Below are 20,444 nucleotides of genomic sequence, written 5' to 3'. Positions count from 1 at the left end.
ACGTACATAGATCCCTCAAAGTTGCCACCCAGGTTGATAGGGTTGTTAAGAAGGTGTATGGTGTGTTGGCTTTCATTAACAGGGGATTGAGTTTAAGAGCCATGAGGTTTTGCTGCTGCTTTATAAAACCCTGGTTGGACCACACTTGGAATATTGTGTCCAGTTCTGGTCGCCTCATTATGGGAAGGATGTGGATGCTTTGAAGAGGGTACTGAGGAGATTTATCAGGATGCTGCCTGGGGTGGAGGGCATGTCTTGCGAAGAAAGGTTGAGGGAGCTAGGGCTTTTCTCACTGGAGCGAAGAAGGCAGAGAGGTGACTTGATAGAGGTGTACAAGGTGATGAGAGGAACGGATAGAGTGGATAACCAGAGACCTTTCCCCAGGGCGGAAATGGCTGTCACAGGGGGGACATAATTTTAAAATGATTGGAGGAAGGTATAGGGGTCAGAGGTCGGTTCCTTACACAGAGAGTGGTGGATGTGTGGAATGCATTACCAGCAGAGGTGGTGGAATCAGAGTCATTAGGGACATTTAAACGACTCTTGGACAGGCACATGGACAGCAGTAAATTGAAGGGGTGTAGGTTAGGTTGATCTTAGATTAGGAGAAATGGTCGGCACAACATCGTGGGCTGAAGGGCCTGTACTGTGCTGTACTGTTCTATGTTCTATGATTATTTGGAGCACACTTTCCTTCAGTCCAGCCTTTCAGGACGAGATTTCTGTTTCCAGTCTGCAATGGTTTTCACTGTAGCTTCATTCAGGTCTCTGCTGTTTCAGAAATACAGCTGCTGCTCTGGACAAACACGCAGGAGAGAGAGCGGGCACGTCCTGAGTGTTCAGGTCTCCAACTGTGTTCCTCCCAGCTCTCTGAAAATCATCCCACTCAGGCAGTATCCAATCACCGGCAGTTCCTCTCCTGTTTTAGTTCTGTTTCAGCTTTTCCGACCCTTCTTTATCTTTTCTTCCTACAACATGGTTTTCAATTTAAAGAGATTTAAAGAGTGGGATTCTCCGCTTGCCGACGCCGAAATCGTCATCGGCGATTGGGAGGAGAATCCATTTTTACGCCCGAATCGGGGGCGGCACCACTTTTCGGATGCTCCACCCCCTCAAAAACAGCATCATCGCGTCGCACGGCGCCCGCCGTTGCAAGGGCATTGGCGCATCATCGGAAGGCCCTCCCCTGATGCTCCACCCCAAATGGACGAGTTCCCGACGGCGCGGAACACTTATCCTTTTAATTTTCGTCAAATCCGCGTGGCGGCTGCAGACTGTAACCAGCGGCCCGGGGGTGGGGGGGGGGGGGGGGGGGCTTCAGCGAGGGCTGGGGGGACTGGGTGGGGTGGTCCGGGGTTGGCGGGGAGGGGTCCAGGGAATCAATACCTGGCAGGCCGGGTCCACGCGGGCGGGCGCCATGGTGTACAGTGCGACCGCTGCAAGTCACTGTCATGTGCGGCCATGGACCAGGCAATTCTCTCGGCATTTATATCGGGAACGCTGGGAGTTTACGTGGCTAGCTCCCCGGAGGGAGCATCGGTGCGGGGGCAGCGCTGACTTTTTTATTGTAAAACCAGACGGATCCTCCGGACATAGCCTCAAAATCGGAGAATCCAGCCCAGAATATTCCATCACTGCTTCTCATGGTGCTATAGAGCTCCTAATTCATATGCTTGCATGGGTGGTGCCCGTAAAATGCAGTGGGCATGGCAAAATGGCCGACGATTGGGTTGTCAGCAAGCTCCATAGAATCCCCAGGGTGCTGAAGGAGCCTATTCGGCCCATCGAGTCCGCACCAAACTCTGCCTCCGCTGTTCTTTGGGGCGGGGAAGAGAGTTCCCCAGTCTCATGACTTTCTGAGAGGCAACATTTCTTCCCATCTCTGTCTGAAATGGAGGCCTCTTTGGAGGTGAAAAGGTTGGGGAGTTTTTCTGTGGCAGCTGTGATGAGGTGGTATGTGGGTCACGCTGCCACCAGGCTGGATGCAGCAGCAGAACCTACTGGTGCATGTGGAAATATCTGGATGAGTTTATATCTCAGATTTTCAACTTTTTAAGCCTGCCATGGGCTTTATGATTCTAGCCACAAGCAGCTTTCTGTTTGCTGCATTGCCGCTCTGCCACATCATGTCCCCCAGCCTACTGCACTACAGTTGCCTCAGGTTTGAGATGGAGAAGAAACAGCCTGCGTTCCCATCCCCGCTGTGCCAGCAGTGGGCGGCAGCCTCAATCTAAAAGTGATGGGTTCCATTCCAGAGGATTAGACTGGTTCCTTGTTGGCTGGTGCAGACAGGGTGGGCCAAATGCCTCTCGCCGAGTTGTCAATCTCTACGTTTCTACAAGGTGGGAGCCTCAGTGCAAACTGTCACCCTTAGCAAAATTACTCCATGGGCATGAACACCAACGTACAGGCTGGCACTCCAAAGCAGGACTGAGGCGGTGCTGCATTGTTGGAGACCCTCTTTCGGATGGGGCCCCTTGTTGGCCGGGCAGGAAATTTCCTGTGGCTCGATTTTGAAGCAGAGCATGGGAGTTCACCCGGCTACCCTTGCCAGCCTTTATCCCTCAAGCCAACACGACAGATAGCTTGGCCATTGATATTATTGCTATTTGTGGGAGCTTGCTGAGCTCAAATCGGCTGCCATATTTCTGACATTGCAACAATGACTACACTTCCAAAGTGCCTGGAAAGCATTTTGAGGCATCCTGAGGTCATGGATCACTAATGCGGCTCTGTCTTTCCTCCAAGGGCACAGAGATGTTGATGACAAAGGCTGTCAGAAGCCCACCCTGCAGATAGAATCAACTCTGACCCTTTGGTATGCGTGCCCACAGCTCCTTAAAAGTGGCTGGGCAGGTAGAGGAGATGGTCAAGAAGACACATGGGCTACTTGCCTTTATTAGCCGAGGCACCGAATATAAGAGTTGGGTGGTTATGCTGCAAGTGTAAAAAACGCTGGTTAGGCCAAAGCTGGAATGCTGGGTGCAATTCTGGTCACTGCACTACACGGAAGAGCTGATTGCACCAGAGAGGCGACTTGCAAGGATGTTGCTTGGATTGGAGAATTGTAATTATGAGGAAGGGTTGGCTGGGATTGTTTCCTTTGCTTCAGAGGAGAGTAAAGCAAGACCTTGGGCTGGATGCTCCAGTCCCTCAGAAGCGTGTTTTTCGGCGGCACTCCTTTCTCAGGCAGCGGGATTCTCTCTTCCCGCCGCTTGCCAATGGGATTTCCCATTGAAGCCGCCTCACACCGCTGGGAAACCGGCGAGCGGGGATGTGCTGCCGGCAGGGAAAGAGAATCGCAACAGTTGTAGAATTCCAGCCCTTATTGAAGTATATAAATTTATCAGGGGCCTAGATAGATTGGATCGACATTACTCCGTTTGGTTGAAGGGTCCATAACAAGTGATTAAGAGTAAGAGGTAGGAGCTTTAGAGGGGATTCAAGGGGAAATGTTCCCACTCACAAGGTGATTCGGATCTGAAACTCACTTTCGGAAAGGGCGGTGGAGGCAAACCTCCTTATAATGTTTAAAAAGTCCACTTGGAGTGCCTTCAACTACACAGCTCTGGAGCGGAAAGTGGGATTTGACTGGATGTCTCCCTGTTGGATGGCACAGACATAATGGGCCAAATGGCCAAATGGTTGTGAATCTGTTTGATTCTACGAGGTGGGGGCCTCAATCCAAACCATCACCGGTGGCAAAATGACCCCAGTGGAAAATCCTGCCTTTGGTGTTTCTCTTTCCCCGCTTTCCCAAATTCTAAATATTAACAGGAATATAAATAAATGCTATCAGTGATGGTATGTGACCTTAGCTGTGCTTTCTACCAAGCTTCCTTTTCACAATATGTTTATATTTGCACTGTTAACACGTCACAGATCAATACTGAGGCATCCCCGGTGACTATATGGAGCAGGAAATTATTTTAGAGCAAGCTATGGAAATAATGTTGTGTTGCGGGTTATGAGAACGTGTCCCTGAAATTTGGCCCCGCCCATTAGAAAGGAAAGGAGAACTTTTGAAGTGTAATTTGTAAGAAATGGAGCAGTCAATTTGTGGGCAGCAACAGCAACGTGAAACTAGGTAAATCGCTTCAGTAATGTTGGCTAAGGGATAAACCGGGCTTCGGTAGCACCTCTGAGGGTGCAGCACTCCTGCGGTACCCCCGTGAGGCACCATCTTAGATTATGAAGTGGGACTTGAACTCACAACCCTCAGGCTCAAAGGCAAAAGGGTAAGGATGTGAATGAGATTGAAGATGTTCAGAGAAGGTTTACCAGACTGATGCGACCATCAATTCACTCAGGACACGAGTGGAAGTAAACTGTGGCTTTAATCGACTTAGAACTGAGCCTGTCTGCGACCAGAAGAACTGAGGGCAGACTCACAAGACCGCGGCACTTTATACTTCCGGTAGTGGGAGGAGCCGTGGGCAGAGCCATGGGCGGAGCCAAGGGTGGAGCCCTGTACAAGCTCCTCATCTCCCCCTGTGGGCAGAGCCGGGCAATGGCTCACAGACAGCGCCCACAGGGACACAGTGATACACAGTGTGAATTATATGCATTATACATTCACCACACAGACTAATACCTGGAACGGGTGAGTTGTCTTATGAGGAAAGGCTGCAGAGGTTAGGCTTGTACCTGCTGGAGTTTAGAAGAGTCAGAGGTAACTTGATAGAAACATAGAATCCTGAGGGGTCTTTGCAGGGTGGATGTGGAGAGAATCCAGAACTTGGGACCTTGTGTGAGAATCTAGAACTAGGGATCACTCTTTAAAAATAAGAGATCGGCCATTCAAGAGGGAGATGAGGAGAATCCCCGGGGGGGACGGCACGATTCTCCAGGCCCCAATGGGCCGAGTGGCCGTCCGTTTTTCGCCCGTTCCGCCGGCTTGAATCACTCAACTCACGTACCAGCGGGACCTGGCAGGTAAGTCGGCAGGGGGCGGTCCTCAGGGGGGGCGCGTGGAAATCCAATCCCAAGGTGGCCTGGCCCGCGATCAAGGCCCGCCAATCTGCAGGCGGGTTTGTTCCGTGGGGACACTTCTTTCTTCCACGCCGGCCCATGTAGGGCTTCGCCATGGCCGGCGTGGAGAAGAGAACCCCCCGCGCATGTGCCAAAATACGCCGGCCGGTCTGCGCATGCGCGGAACCACGGCGGCAGTTCCGCGCATGCGCGAGACCAGGCCAGCCCTTCGGCGCGAACTCGCGCCGTCCCTTCGGTGCCAGTTGGAGCGGCGCCAACCTCTCTGGCGTCCACCTGGCCCCCAAAAGTGTGGAACATCTCTACTAAATCTCCCCTTAACCTTCCCAATCTGAATCAACTTGTGCTGAATAGTCCATCTGACTTATGGATCGGGAATCGTTTCGCTGGTTCTCCCGCCGGCGTGGGGACTTAGTCCCCAGATGGCAGAATCCCGGCCCATGAGTCTTTGAAACTCTCTTCCTCAAAAGGCAATGGAAGCAGAGTCTTTGAATATTTTTAAGGCAGAGCTAGATAGATTCTTGAAAAAAAAGGGGGTGAATGGCTATTGGGGATAGAAAGGAATGTGAAGTCGAGGTTGCAATCAGATCAGCCACAATCTTATTGTAGCAGGCTCAAGGGGCCGAATGGCCTACTCCTGCTCCTGGTACATTTGCACGTACCTAAGTGTGCACCATGTGACAGGTGAGGGGCAATCTCATCAGCTTCCCAGCTCCCGACCATCACCTCCATTCCTGCTTTGCCCCATCTCCCCGTTCTCCCTTTCCCAGTGATAGGGATCTGCCTTCCTGAACCGCTGCAGCGCATGTGGTGTAGGTACACCCTCCGTGCTGTTAGTGTCGGGCAAAGCTAAATTCCGACAAATAACCTCAGCCATGTGAGGAAGTTAGCCTAACTGGCGGGGGACTGGACATCAAAAAAAAGCTTAAAAAATACAAAATGCACCAGCCATTTGTGGAAGATTGTCATTTAATGCATAATTCTTTCATAGCTTGCATTGTTTACTTCGGGCACATTTCCGACACGGACCTTTGCAAAACGATTCCCGATCCATAAGTCAGATGGACTATTCAGAACAAGTTGATTCAGATTGGGAAGGTTAAGGGGAGATTTAGTAGAGATGTTCTAAACATCTGACGGGCTTTGATGAGTAGAAACTCTCTCCGCTGGCTGCGGGGGGGGGTTGGGAAATGGGGGGGGGGGGGTGAGAATATTTCACGCAGCAAAATAGTTGCGGTGTGGAGGGCAGGTGGACGCAGATTCTGTGCTAATTTTTAGAAAGGATAAATGGTGCAGGGTAATGGCGAGAGGCCGGAGGAATGAGGCTAACTGGACCGGCCTTCCAAAAGGGCCAGCACGGACCTGATGGACTGAATGGCCTCTTTCTGTGCTGTGTGATCCTTCTTTCCACGGTTCTGAGGCTTGCTTTGCTGGAGTGTTCGATATTTTACCTTTTTTTTTAAATTTAGATCCTGAGAGGTTTACAATGGAATACAAATGGGGCAAGGGAATGACAGGATATTTTAGCCTTTCTAATCCAGGAAACGATGTCAAGGGTAGGAGCTTGCCACCTCAGGGGAAGGAGCTCCCCAAATTATAATCAGACAGAAGAAGTTCTGCTGAAGTGGAAGTTGGCAACAGATCTGGAACACGAGCAGAAGAGACGCAGGGTTGACTGGATTATTTTTAGCGTGATTCCTCATGTTCCCTCCCTTTCTCTCTCTCTCTCTGTCATCAGCACTCTAGCTGCAAGCTCTTGTCTGCTACACACACACACACACACACACACATTCCCACACGCGGGCCATTCCTACACACCCTCCTAAAGGCGAGGACCCTCCCTCTGCCCTGACCCTAATCTAGGAGGAGCAAACACCCAGAGGCACGTCAAAGCAAAAAAAAAAATGATCGACATGCCAACTAGCCCCCTGCTCAAGCTCCTTGTCAGTATACAAGGCTAGTGGAAGCAGTGTGGAGAAAATGCCCGTTACATTAAAGCTGGAGCCAGCATTGACCCAGTGACTGAAATTAGCCTTTTGCAGTTGAACTAATCGGCAGTGACACCCAGTAGAGGAAAAGAACCCACCTCCTCCTCCCCCCAACCACCACCTCCCCTTCAATCTACCTGAGTGCTATAGCTACGGTCTCTCTTTTGTGACTGGACTGTTCTGTATCCCCCCCCTTCTAGGATGGCGGAGGCCGAACTACAGAAGCAGAGGCTCCAAGCCATAACAGTAAGTCAACTCTCTCTTTCTATTTTCTGGTAGATTTGTAACTTGCCCCGGTGCATTCAGCCCATGTGTCAGGAACCTACCTTTATTTTTTTTTTGGAAGACAGAGCTGGGGGGAGGTGGGGGGGGGGGGGGGGGGGGCCAGGCATTTAAAAGAAGTCAGCTGGGGACGCCAATGTGCCTGTACCTCAGGTACCTTCGTAGATAAGCCACAAGAATCTCTCGTAGCCACTGTGTTAAACCGTGCTCCCCGCCTGGCACGTTGAGCAGAAGCAGGTCGTGGCTGTCACTTGTGGGTGTTGCTGTCGACTGCTCCTGTTTTGGACATGGCTTTTGTTTTATTGACGTTCCTTCCCCAAAGGTCATCAAGACATTTTTTTTTAAATAAGTTCAAACCTGAGGAAAATTCTGTCACAATTTCTGGGGTTTTTTTCCCCCGAAAAAAGAGATGGCAGCACGGGGCTCAAACTCTGAACTGGATTGTTCTGTGTGATTAAAAGCAGAGCAACATTTCCAAACAACTCTCACCCCGCTGAGCACTCAAGACTTAACTGCTGACTGCCGGCTTTAACCCCTTAAGGGCATATCAGCAGCTAGGACTGGGTTCTTGACTTATCACACAAAATCAGCAACATTCAAACTCAGATTCGTTGAGTATAATAATAATAATAACCCTTTATTGTCACAAGTATGAAGTTACCGTGAAAAGCCCCTAGTCGCCACATTCCGGCGCCTGTTCGGGTAAGCTGGTACGGGAATTGAACTCACGCTGCTGGCCTTGTTCTGCATCACAAACCAGCTGACAAGTCCACTGTGCTAAACCAGTCCCCGGTTGGTTCTTAATTTCTAAATTCTACATAATTTGCGCTTGGTCAAGGCAGCGATGTTTTATGTACTGCATTTATTTTTCCCTTATTCTACATTTTCAAGTGGAGTGCTGTAATTTCAGAACATGATTGTCAAGGGACAGTTCCTGGTTCATTGCACGCTCGGAATATGTTAAACTGTTCAGAACCTGTTGTTAAAGTCATAGAGCCACAGAACCCCTAGAGCGGAGGGAGGCCATTTGGCCCATCAAGTCTGCGCCGAAAGAGCAAGTCTGGTCCGAAAGAGCAAGTCTGGTCCGAAAGAGCCCCCCCCCCCCCACCCCACACACACACACATCCCTGCAACCTCACCTAACCTGTTCATCTTTGGACACTTGGGGGCAATTTTAGCGTAGCCAATCCACCTAACCTGCACACCGCTGGACTGTGGGAGCAAACCGGAGCACCCGGAAGAAACCCACGCAGACACGGGGAGGACGTGCAGACTCCGCACAGACAGTGACCCAAGCCGGGAATCGTATCCGGCTCCCTGGTGCAGTGCCAAACCACTGTGCCACCGTTCACCCATTCTTGAGAAGTATTTGCTACGACAGATAAAGATCCAATTGTCTCCAAATCATTTTACTACTCACCTGATTATATTTTTTAAGGTGTGCTGGACATTTGTGTAAATCGGGGCTTAAAAGGTTCCATTCGTTTGGGTACTGTCGGCACGCTCAAATCATGAACTACGGCTTATGCCGATTTTCAGGAAAGAATGAGGGAAGCTAATAGTCAAAAAGGCAGAAAATCGAACATCGCTACCAATCAGATTTGGACAGCATCTTTATCTCAGTGCTGTTTGTTTTCTCCGACATCCCTGCTCCTTTGTGCATCACTGATTCTAATCGCTTCTCCATTGGCAGCTGTGCTATTAGCTCCCCAGCCCCTAAATTGAGGCATTCCCTCCACAGACCTCACTGCCTCGCAGCCTCTCGCTCTCCTTCTTTCAGACGGGAGGTGACGGTGTAGACACTAGATGAATAATTCGGAGACCCAGGGGGTAATGCTCCAGGGACCCGGGTTCGAATCCTACCACGGAGGGTGGTGAAATTTGAACGTGATAAAAAAACGTGGTATTAAGAGTCTGACGATGACCATGAAACTCATTGTCGCTTGTTGTTTAAAAAAAAAACCATATCTGGCTTCCCTTCGGGAAGGAAATCTGCCGTCCTTACCTGGTCTGAACGACAGGTGACTCTAATGTGATGGACTGAAATGGCCTCGGAATCCAATTGGTTCAAGGCAATGGAAAAAAAAAATGTTGGCCCATCCAGCGACGCCCACATCTCACGAATGAAACAAAACTCTGCTTAAAACCGACCTTTTTAACCTAGCTTTGGGCATCTGTCCTAATATCTCCTTTTGGGGGTCAGAGCTTGGTGTCCCTCGGTAACGGTGGGTGGGGCGCTATACAAATGCAAAACTGCTGTTGTTTTTAGCTCAAATCTTTTTTTTAAACTTTAGAGTATCCAATTAATTCTTTTCCAATTAAGGGGAAATTTTAGCGTGGCCAATCCACCGACCCTGTACATCTTTTGGGCTGTGGGGGCGAAACCCACACAGACACGGGGGGAATATGCAAACTCCACACGGACAGTGACCCAGGGCCGGGATTCGAACCCGGGTCCTCAGCGCCGTAGGCAACACTGCTAACCACTGTGCCACCATGCTGCCCGTTTTTAGCTCAAATCTGAAAGGTACCGGATTTGTTTCCCTTCAGATAAACTCAGATGAAGATAGTTTTCTTTTTTTTCCTTTAATTTAGAGTATCCAATTATTTTTTCCAATTAAGAGGCAATTTAGCGTGGCCAATCCACCTACCCTGCACATCTTTGGGTTGTGGGGGCGAAAGCCATGCAGGCACCGGGAGAATGTGCAGACTTCACAGGGACAGTGACCCTGGGCCAGGATCGAACCTGGGAGCTCGGCGCCGTGAGGCAGCAGGGCTAACCCACTGCGCCACCGTGCTGCCCGTAGGTTGTGATGTTTTTCAGGTGTTAAATGATTGGAAGACACTTCACGCCCGAAATGATAGGTCTTGCTGCAGCTGTCAGCAGTGACGGCCTCCCCACTGAGGAGGGACTGGAATCATTCGGAACTGGAGCTGGCTGTATCAGTGAGGAATTGGACACTGGGGGAATTTCCTTTCCGCCCCTTCGGCAGACGAGCGAGCAGCCTGAGTTTGATATGTAGCCCGAGATGTTGACACAGGTGATCCACATTAAGAACGCAGCTACTCCACTTGGCTGGTATATCTCGCTGCAGAGAGAAGAGTTTTGGTGGGAGGAGCCTTTGGGAATGGACAATAATAGCAGCTTCTGTGATTGGGACAAATAGTTAGCGGGGGTGGAGGCTAAAAAATTGCGAGTATCACCAAATGTCCTCAAGGCTTGTAGACACGGTATCCCGTGTCTCCAAAAAAAACAGCTCTCAGAGCAAAGGTTTCCTAAAAAAAAGGTCCATTGAGGGCCACGTGAAATTCCTTTGACAGTCAAATGTGGAAACAGCGTTCATATATTTTTAACCAGCCTCAATTTTGACTTGTGTACAAAAGTTGTCCTGAATGGCAAGACTCCAGCTGTTCCTCCAATCCTCACTAAGATATAAGTGTTGGAATAAAGAGGGTGCGGAGGAGATTCACCGGGATGTTGCCTGGGCTGGAGCCTTTCAGCTACGAAGAGGCTGGGGTTGTTTTCCTTGGAGCAGAGAAGGCTGAGGGGGGACATAATCGAGGAGGACAAAATTATGAGGGAAATGAAATGAAATGAAAATCGCTTATTCTCACAAGTAGGCTTCAAATGAAGTTACTGTGAAAAGCCCGTAGTCGCCACATTCCGGCACCTGTTCGGGGAGGCTGGTACGGGAATTGAACCCACGCTGCTGGCCTTGGTCTGCTTTGCAAGCCAGCTATTCAGCCCACTGTGCTAAACCAGCCCCTTAGCATGGAGTGGGGCTGGTTTAGCACAGGGCTAAATCGCTGGCTTTTAAAGCAGACCAAGGCAGGCCAGCAGCGTGGGTTCAATTCCCGTACCAGCCTCCCTGAACAGGCGGCAGGATGTGGCGACTAGGGGCTTTTCACAGTAACTTCATTTGAAGCCTACTTGTGACAATAAGTGGCTTTCATTTTCATTTCAATTCACATCTTGTTTTTTAAAAAATATTTTAATTCAATTTTTCAAATTTTACACATAAGGAAAACAGTAACAACAAAAACTCCCCCCTCCCCTCCCCTCCCCCCTCAAACAGCTAACGGTGACCAACTCTTTAAAGTATAAAAAGAACGGCCGACATCTTCGGTAGAACCCCTCAATTGCGCCACTTACGGTGCACGTAACTTTTTGGAGACACAAAAATGCCATATGATCCCCTCAGCCATGCTGAGGTACTGGCTGGAGAAGCTCACCTCTACCCCGTCAGCACTTGCTTACGAGCAATCAGAGAGGCGAAGGCCAGCACATCGGCTTCCGCCCCCGTCTGCAACGCCGGCAGGTCCCACACCCCCAAATATGGCCACTCGGGGGCAGGGGTTCCACTCAATTTGTAGAAGTACTGACATGATGCTGAAGAAGGGGACCCAAACCCCTGGGACATGCTCAGGACATATGTAAATATTGGCAGGGCCTCTTCCACATCACTCACATTCATCCTCCAGTCCCACAAACAACCTACTCATCCTGGATTTTGATCAAATGGACCCCATGCACCTCCTTCAACTGTATTAGCCCTAACCTTGCACATGATGATGTCGCATTTACCCTTCACAGAACCTCACACCACACCCCATCCTCCAGTTCAGACCCCAACTCCTCCTCGCACTCGGTATTGACGCCATCCAAAGATACCGTCTCCTCGGCTACATGCCTCCCAAAAACCCCCAACGTGCTCCCCTCCTCCATCCCCGCCAACGACAAAACCCTCTCCTACAACAAGAAAGGGAGCATCACCGGAAAAGATGGGAAAATCTTCTCCGCAAAGTCGCAAATATCTAAAAGTGTCCGCTCGTTAAAGTCCAAATTTCACCACCACCTCTCACAAATCGGCAACTCCACAAATAAATCCTTCATCACAGCGAGGCCCTTCTCCTCGGAGAATCAGCCATTGAGCCTCACCAGCTCGAACATAAGGGGCAGGAGTCTCCAATAATGGGGCTATGTACCCACGCCAGTGTCAAAACGCAGGCGTTTCACTCTGGACTTTCCTTAGGAACGCCCAGAGTGATTCTCCTACCACCCCCCCCCCCCCCCCCCCCCCCCGAGCCCGTGCGCGCCCGCGGATCGGTGCCGCTTTCCTGGCCATCTGTGAGGCCCCCGCCACAGGTCATTCCCGACAGGCAAAATGTGGTTAGAACCACGCCGTCGGGAACTCGGCCTGTTTTCCTTGGAGAATCGCCGTGGCGGCCTCTGTGAATGGCCCCCTACGCAAATCGCGGGAGCGGCGTCGAACCGGAATTCGTCGTTGACGCCCATTCTCCGCCCCCGCGCGGATCGCGATTTCGGCGCAGAGGCTGAGAGAATCCAGCCCACAGTTCGCACACACCTCTACCAGCTTCAGCACCCCCCACAGTTTAAAACATTGTCAAAACTGTCTGCATATCTTCAATGTGGGGAACACTGGATTCCCAGAGTACTTCCCTGGAGAAAAGGGTAAGGTAGCCGTCACCAACGCCCGCAGCCCTGACCCCCTACGCGAGCCCGGCTCCATCGGCACCCACACGTCCTACCAGTCCCCATACCATCCCAACACCTTCTCAACGTTCGCCACCCAATAATAGCCAAACCCCTCGACTGCCAATCCCTCTGGAGCACCGTTTTCCGTATCCTGGCTACTCTTCCCGCCCCAGTGAACGTCAAAATCAGTCTCCCCATTCCCTGAAGAAAGGATTTGGGTAAAACCGCCGGCAGGCACTGAAATAAAAACATAAAACGCAACAGGATATTTATTTACTCTGACTGAATTCTGCTGGCTGAGGACAAAGGGAAGCTGCCCCATCTCGGCATGTCCGCTTTAACCCCGCTCACCAGACCCGTGAAATTCAATTTTCCAAGCCGACCCCAATCTCGGGCCACCTGAAACCAAGTACCGGAAATGGGAGCCCGTCAGACAAAATGGCATCACCACCAAATTGGCCCCTCTCCCAGGCCGTGTAACACTCACTTTTCTACCAATTTAATTTGTACCCTGAAAAAGCCGCAAATAGCTTCAATGGGTTCAACAATTAATTAATTTAATAATCTTTATCGTCACAAGTAGGCTTACATTAACTCTGCAATGGAGTTGCTGTGAAAAGCCCCTAGTCGCCACATTCCGGCGCCTGTTCAGAGGGAGAATTCAGAATTCTCAGCTGGTACGGGAATTGAACCCACGCTGCTGGCCTTCTTCTGCATCACAAACCAGCTGTCTAGTCCACTGAGCTAAACCAGCCCCCTGGAGCTCTTCCATATAAAAGAACACCATCAACGTACAGGGACACCAGTTGTGACACCCACCAGAACCACCAACCTACCCTCCCATGTCCCCGTAACTATGACGTACCTGCCCCCCCCGGTCCATTACCGCCTTATCCTTCAGAGACCGAACCTTTTTATTAATAAGTATTATCAAAGCCCAGTGAAATACCTGGTGAACCCAGCTCTTCCAAAGCTTAACCTGCAGATGGATCTCCTGCAACAGGACTGCATCGGCTCTCAAACTTTATTTTTTAATATAAATTCAGTGTGTCAATTCTTTATTTTTTCCAATTAAGGGGCAATTTAGCGTGGCCAATCCATCTACCCTGTACATCTTTTTGTGTTGTGGGGGTGAGACCCACACAGACACGGGGAGAATGTGCAAACTCCACACGGACAGTGACCCAGAGCCGGGATCGAACCTGGGACCTCGGCGCCGTGAAGCAGCAGTGCTAACCACTGCGCCACCATGCTGCCCTTGCTCTCAAGCTTCAAAAGTGGGAGAAAACTCTTGCTCATTTCACTGCCCCCGCCCCCTTCCAGGACGTCCACCGCGGCCACGGGTTCGAGCTCCCGCCGGGTGGTACCGGGTTGTAACCATGGCGGCGTGACTCGGCGGGGGGGCCGGCCAGTCGCCCGCAGAGAATCACCGCGAAGGCCACTATTAGCGGCCCCCGAACGCGTCGCGGCGACCGCACGGGCGCGATTGCTGCCGATTCTCCGGTCGCCGGAGAATCTCGTTGCGGCATCGGAGCGGCGTGGCGGGAATTTCCCGCGTCCCCGGCGATTCTCCAACCCAGCGCAAGCTCGGAGAATCCCGTCCCTGAAATCAGAGCCCACCCCAGATGGCGCCTGTTCCGCCCGTTAGCGGAACAACTTCCTGCTCCCAGTCACCATCAGCACCCTATCCCCCCCCATCCCCAAAATTCCCCATCCACTATGTCTCAAACCGCTACCTCTCATCTCCATCCCAACTCCCCCCATCACTCACACCTTCTCGGCTCCACGAAACCAGTGCGCCATGCTCCCGCTGCGGTAGGCGTAACCTTGTTCACCCCCCTCGAAAATGACACTTGGTCATTTTTTGGGAGCATTCCGCCCGAAGTCTCTTGGAGAACAAAGTGGAAATGGATTCTGAGAAAAGTTACCCTTCAATATTTGCAAGGGTGTAGAAAAGCTAAATGCACGATGGCACCGCTGGGTAGACATTGTTGGCAATATTGTTAAATGTTTAAAATGTCCCTGTGGCTTTGCTATGTTCAGGGGCAGCGTTGAGATTGTGTAACCCATGCCAACCAGTCAATGATATAGAGGAGGTCCGAAGTACCTATTTATTAATAGAAATAAAGAATTACACAGCGTAGAGAGAGAGAGGCCATTCGGCCAATCTCCTCTCTGCCAGGTCTTTGGCAGAATGTTAAGAAAATTCAATATAAAATAGATAATACATGACTCTCAATATTTTGACAGACAAATGCTAATCAGAAGATGTATCATTTCATTTTGAGTCAGTGACATCCTCCCTGAGGGATTTATGACTTATTAAATCAATAAGAAACAAGTCGTTTAGAGCTATTTGATTTCGAACAGGAACTTGTTTTTGCAAGGAATCAGGTTTCACGTCTCAAAACAATAAAATGGCAGTTAAAATAGATCGAAAATAAAGCATGTCGTTGACAGCTGCCTCACGTAATAAGAGAAGTAGTTAATTATTTCGCTAACTCACGACATTTTCCAAGGATGAATGAATGGGGCAGCAGGGTAGCATGGTGGTTAGCATAAATGCTTCACAGCTCCAGGGTCCCAGGTTCGATTCCTGGCTGGGTCACTGTCTGTGTGGAGTCTGCACGTCCTCCCCGTGTGTGCGTGGGTTTCCTCCGGGTGCTCCGGTTTCCTCCCACAGTCCAAAGATGTGCGGGTTAGGTGGATTGGCCATGCTAAATTGCCCGTAGTGTCCTTATAAAAAAAAGTAAGGTTAAGGGGGGGGTTGTTGGGTTACGGGTGTAGGGTGGATATGTGGGTTTGAGTAGGGTGATCATGGCTCGGCACAACATTGAGGGCCGAAGGGTCTGTTCTGTGCTGTACTGTTCTATGAATGCAAATCAAATGCATCGTGCTGAGAGATTGGACATTAGAGTCTAAGTAAGGGTTTGAAACTACTTACCCACTAAACACCCCGTAAAAATCAGGGCTCATCCCTTGAATTGAATTTTTAATGGCACCATTAGTCTTAACAACAGACAACCTCCCTTGCCCTGAAAAAGTACTTTTGCAAGTGTGGAGTTTTATTCCTTAATTTTTGAATTATTAATCGAGATTTTAAACAGTTTATCTTTTACTTTTCCTATCTCTTTTATCTCTCCCTGATACTCTGAGGCTTCTTTCCCTCTCTTCAATCAGCTTTCTTCAAATTGTTTTATGTTGAATTAAATATTCAAACTTACACTTCCTGGTTCAGGCTCTGTGAGCCTCAGTAAATTTGATCGCCTGGGGAGAACTGCCTTGCCGACACTTGGATTGGTCCAAGATTTCCCGTAAAGACGCCACTCAGTTTTGATTTTCTAGCTTGCATTGCTACAGAGAACCTCACAGGAAGTTTGCGGGCAGGTTTCAGGGTGTTGAGTGGCGAGAAACACTCAATCTGGGCAATTGTCATAAAGAGGCAATCCTCCCCACCTCACCCATCCTGTCAGTAGTGCGGAGATGGGTGAGGTGGGGAGCGATGCGACCATCAATTCACTCAAGACACGAGTGGAAGTAAACTGTGGCTTTAATCGACTTACAACTGAGACTGCCTGCGACCAGAAGAACTGAGGGCAGGCTCACAAGACCGCAGCACTTTATACTTCCGGTAGTGGGAGGAGCCATGGGCGGAGCCGAGGGTGGAGCCCTGTACATGCTCCTCATCTCCCCCTGTGGGCAGAGCCGCGCAACGGCTCACAGATGGAGCCCACAGGGACACAGTGATGCACAGTGTGAATTATACATATTATACATTCACCACAGGGAGCGTACGTGTTGGACGGAATTCTCCGCCGGTAGCGGAGTTCCCGATGAGACGGAGAAGCCAGCGATTGTGAAGAAAATGGGATCGCGGCGGGTGCTAATCCATTTCTGATGCTCCAGCCCCACCGCTTGGGGCGGGATCAGGTTTTGTGTCCCACGCCAGTCGAAGGATGTAAATGGGTCGTGAAGATCCATTTGTACCCAATTAATGAACCGGGCATCATATTCTCCGAGCCTGCGTGATTCCCCAGTCCTCTGGGCCAGAGATCATGTGGACGGGACTCACTACCGCCATTGACAATCATGGCCCTAATGTGGTGGACCTTGTGGTGGGCTCGAGGGGGGGTAACTCATTTAGGGAATTTCCCCCAAAGACCATCTGAGGGCTGCCTTCCCCCACACAATGCAAGACCTGCCCACCCCAACCAGGCCCTCCCCCAACTTCAACACCCCCCCCCCCCACCTGAAATCTCCGAAATAAAGAGACACCCACAGAGAACCATCCCCCAGCCCCAGAAAAGTGATTCCCACCAGGGAGCCCCCCAGAAGAGAAACCCTGTCAGGAATTTCCCCAGAATAAGAGACCCATGTCAGGAAGCCCCCAGGAAAGAGACCCCCGTCTGGAAGCTGGAGAGCATCCTGGCAGAGGCAGTGAAAAAGATTGCTGTTTTAATACTCACCTGGGCAATACGCTGCTGCCTCAGACACAAGAAGCACTACCTGTCAATTCCTGGAAAGAGAAAACCAGTCAGCTAGGTTTAAACCCCCTCAGATCTTTGATCTGCAAGCCATTCATTCATTTCTCTTTGAAATTGATTTTACTAAGCTGTAATTGACAGCTTCCATACACACCCAACTGTCAGCATTGCTTCATTCACCTCCTTTCACAGGTGAGTAACTCTGAAATGCTCGAGCCACAATGATTATAAACATCAAGCTTTAATTGACAGCCCCTGGACCACTTCAAACAGAGTTAGGTGCTGTCAATTTCCAGCTGACCACTGAACCGTGAAGGGAGGTGTTTGGAAAGGACTTAATTCTGTGGGAGTCTCTTTATTTAAGAGGACTCGGATGGGGGGTCCTCTTTATTTAGGGGGTCTCTGTGGGGGTCACTTCATTTAGGGGGATCCTGTGGGGGTCTCTGTGCATGGGAAGGTGGGCAGGTTGGGCCATCACCATACTGGAGGAGTTGGGGGCTGAAAAGCGATGCGGGGGCGTGGCAAGCCGAGGGATCTCGCTATTGGGCCACCTGCTCAAAATGGCGGCCGATAGCCGGATTCCCTTGGAAATCTCTCACAATCCTCACCATGCAAAAACGTGCATGGCTGGGACTGGGATCCCAGGACTGGGAATCACTTCCTGATTTGCACTCCCTGCAATTCAGCCCTGGCAGGGGAACAGAGGGCTGGATTCTCCGTTTCAGTGGCTAAGTGCTGATGCCAGTGGAGCACACGTGGTCTTTTACGAGCAAAGGATCTGCGTGAAACCCGCACCGATTCCGTAACCGGTGAGGGGCTAGCACCGGCGCCAGGTGAAACTCCCGGCTCCCGCGCCGAAAACGGCCGGAGAATGACCGGGTCCCTGGCAGTGCATGTGTACAGCTGGGGACCTGCAGCGGTCGCGCCATACGGGCTTACCCGAAACGCCATCCGCCACCCCGCAGCCCAACCTCTGGTCACCCCCTGGCCACCCCACACCAGTCCCCTCAGCCCTCGCAGAAGCCCCCCTGGCCAACGGCACAGATCTCGGCCGCATATGGCAGTGCCGGACACAGTCAGCCAGCACACCGTGGCCACGCTGGGTTCCCACATGGCTGAGACCACACATGCCCCACGCCGTTGGGAACTCGGCATATGGGGGGGGGGGGGGGGGGTGGAGCAGTGCAGGAGGGCCGGCCGCTGACACGCCAACAGCGAGCGGCGCACGACACGATAACACCAATTGGGAGGGGGCAGAGCATGGCTGACCAGCGCCAAACCAGCACCGGCCCCGATTTGGGAGTCAGAGTCAATTATCCGATTATGATATCGGCGTCAGGCAACAGAGAGTCTCGCCCATGTCCTCCCAACGGAGAATTTCGCCCATTGTGAGGGAGATTGAGGTGGGGAGTGCACATGTTGCGAAGGAGACAAAATGGCAATGTTCTGATTGAGCAACGGAGTCTTTACCTGTCTGTCATTGCTTGCATGTTTGCAGAGCTGTCCTCTCACAATTATCTTTACAGACTGATGTCCATCTCCCTCCCACGTCCCTCTGCATTCCACCCTAACTGCACATTCCTGATCTTAATATCCTCAGATTGAATGTTGTTGTTCCACTCACTCCTCGGATGCCAACCCTCCCCCAGAGGAGCTCACCGAGAGCCCTGGTTGCATTTTATTAACGAAAACAATTTCATGCCATCAGTGTTGCGTTGATTAATTTACCATCGCCTCTGGCCTGTGAGCCGTTCAGACAGATCGGTGTTAATGACACGCGCCGTTATTGATGTGCAAATTAGGCTGCAAGCTCAGAGCTACGTCTTGAGTTGTGAATGTCTGGAACTTGCTGATCAATTCACACCTCTATGTGTGGAGCTTGCACATTCTTCCCGTGCCTGCGTGGGCTTCCTCCGGGTGCTCTGATTTCCTCCCACATCCAAAGATGTGCAGGTTAGGTGGACTGGACGTGATAAATTGTGCAATGGTGGGGTTACAAGGACAGGGTGGAGAATTGGGCCTGGGTTAGGGTGCTCTTGCGGAGGCTCAGTGCAGACCCGATGGGCCAAATGGCCTTCTTCTGCACTGTGGGGATTCTATGCTTCCCTCAAATGGTATTTCACCCTCAGCCTAGTTATTTTTACCAGCTTTCTGGATTTGCAAATTAATTCCTCACTGAACACATGGCAGAAAGTTAGGGCCAATAGTTAACAGAGGTCACATGTCCTTCTAATGATGCCATTGTTGTAAATAAGTAGCTGAAAAGAGAGGCATGTTATCAAAAATTCGACAGCAATGTCAATGCATTGTTACTATTAGGCTGCATTGGCTGCCAATGCTGCATGTAATAATAATTAATAATAATCGCTTATTGTCACAAGTAGGCTTCAATGAAGTTACTGTGAAAATCCCCTAGTCGCCACATTCCGACACCTGTTCAGGGAGGCCGGTACGGGAATTGAATCCACGCTGCTGGCCTTGTTCTGCATTACAAGCCAGCAGTTTAGCCCACTGTGCCCCGCCATCTTTATAGGGAGAAGTGTGGAGTAGAGCGCTCGGCCGCCATCTCCATTGGGGCAATGTGCGGCAGGGAGTCTGCCCACTCTTCATTGGCAATCTGGAACTACAAATATTTCAGCACCGTCAGCATCAAGTTAACACTTTTAACAATCCCCACCGTCCCCCACTCACCCCAAGCCACACAGGCAGGGCCAGAAAAAGCAGGTAAATGGGAAATGAAACACCAAAGGAAACGGCTGGGCAGAGAGGGGAGGAAAGCAGCAGCGATGGAGGCAGGGAAACGGCCACTCCCCGGGTGCCTGACCACGGTGGGGCTCAGGAAGCGTGGAATGGCCTGAAATTTCAGACCGGCCATTTAGTTGGTTCGGGTGACTGGTCCATACGGCTGCGGTTTTCCTGAATGGTGCAAATCACTTCAGGAATACGCTGGCACTGAAATAAGATTCATTGCTAAAAGTTGGACAGCTATCGAAGAGGGGCTGTCACCGTTTGTCAGGAGGGATTGCGCCTCCTGGATTCTGCACAGGTGCTGACAGGTGCTCGTGAGCGAGCAGGTAACGGCGGCCATCTTCCTTTGGTTGGAAATACAGGCCTGGATTCTCCGCCGCGCGCCGCCGGTGGTGGGGTCCCCATGTGACGGAGAATCGGAAAATCGGGACCAGCGCAGGGCGGTGGCGGCGGGAA

At 50.9% G+C, this 20,444-nt stretch overlaps 1 protein-coding gene across 2 annotated transcripts in view; it reads left to right on the top strand.

The window, feature by feature from the left end:
• LOC119970129 (paralemmin-2-like) overlaps positions 1-20,444 on the top strand; it is a 446,039-nt gene that overhangs the window by 72,033 nt on the left and 353,562 nt on the right. For both annotated transcript variants that reach the window (XM_038804197.1, XM_038804201.1), the window contains exon 3: positions 7,178-7,223. In XM_038804197.1, coding sequence (XP_038660125.1) covers positions 7,178-7,223 — 46 coding nt within the window. The remainder of the gene's footprint in view (positions 1-7,177; positions 7,224-20,444) is intronic.

The sequence above is a fragment of the Scyliorhinus canicula genome, chromosome 8, assembly GCF_902713615.1.
Source record: "Scyliorhinus canicula chromosome 8, sScyCan1.1, whole genome shotgun sequence".
NCBI classification, from domain to species: domain Eukaryota; kingdom Metazoa; phylum Chordata; class Chondrichthyes; order Carcharhiniformes; family Scyliorhinidae; genus Scyliorhinus; species Scyliorhinus canicula.
The sequence above is the reverse complement of the archived record's forward strand: the minus strand, read 5'-3'. Positions and strand labels throughout refer to the sequence as shown.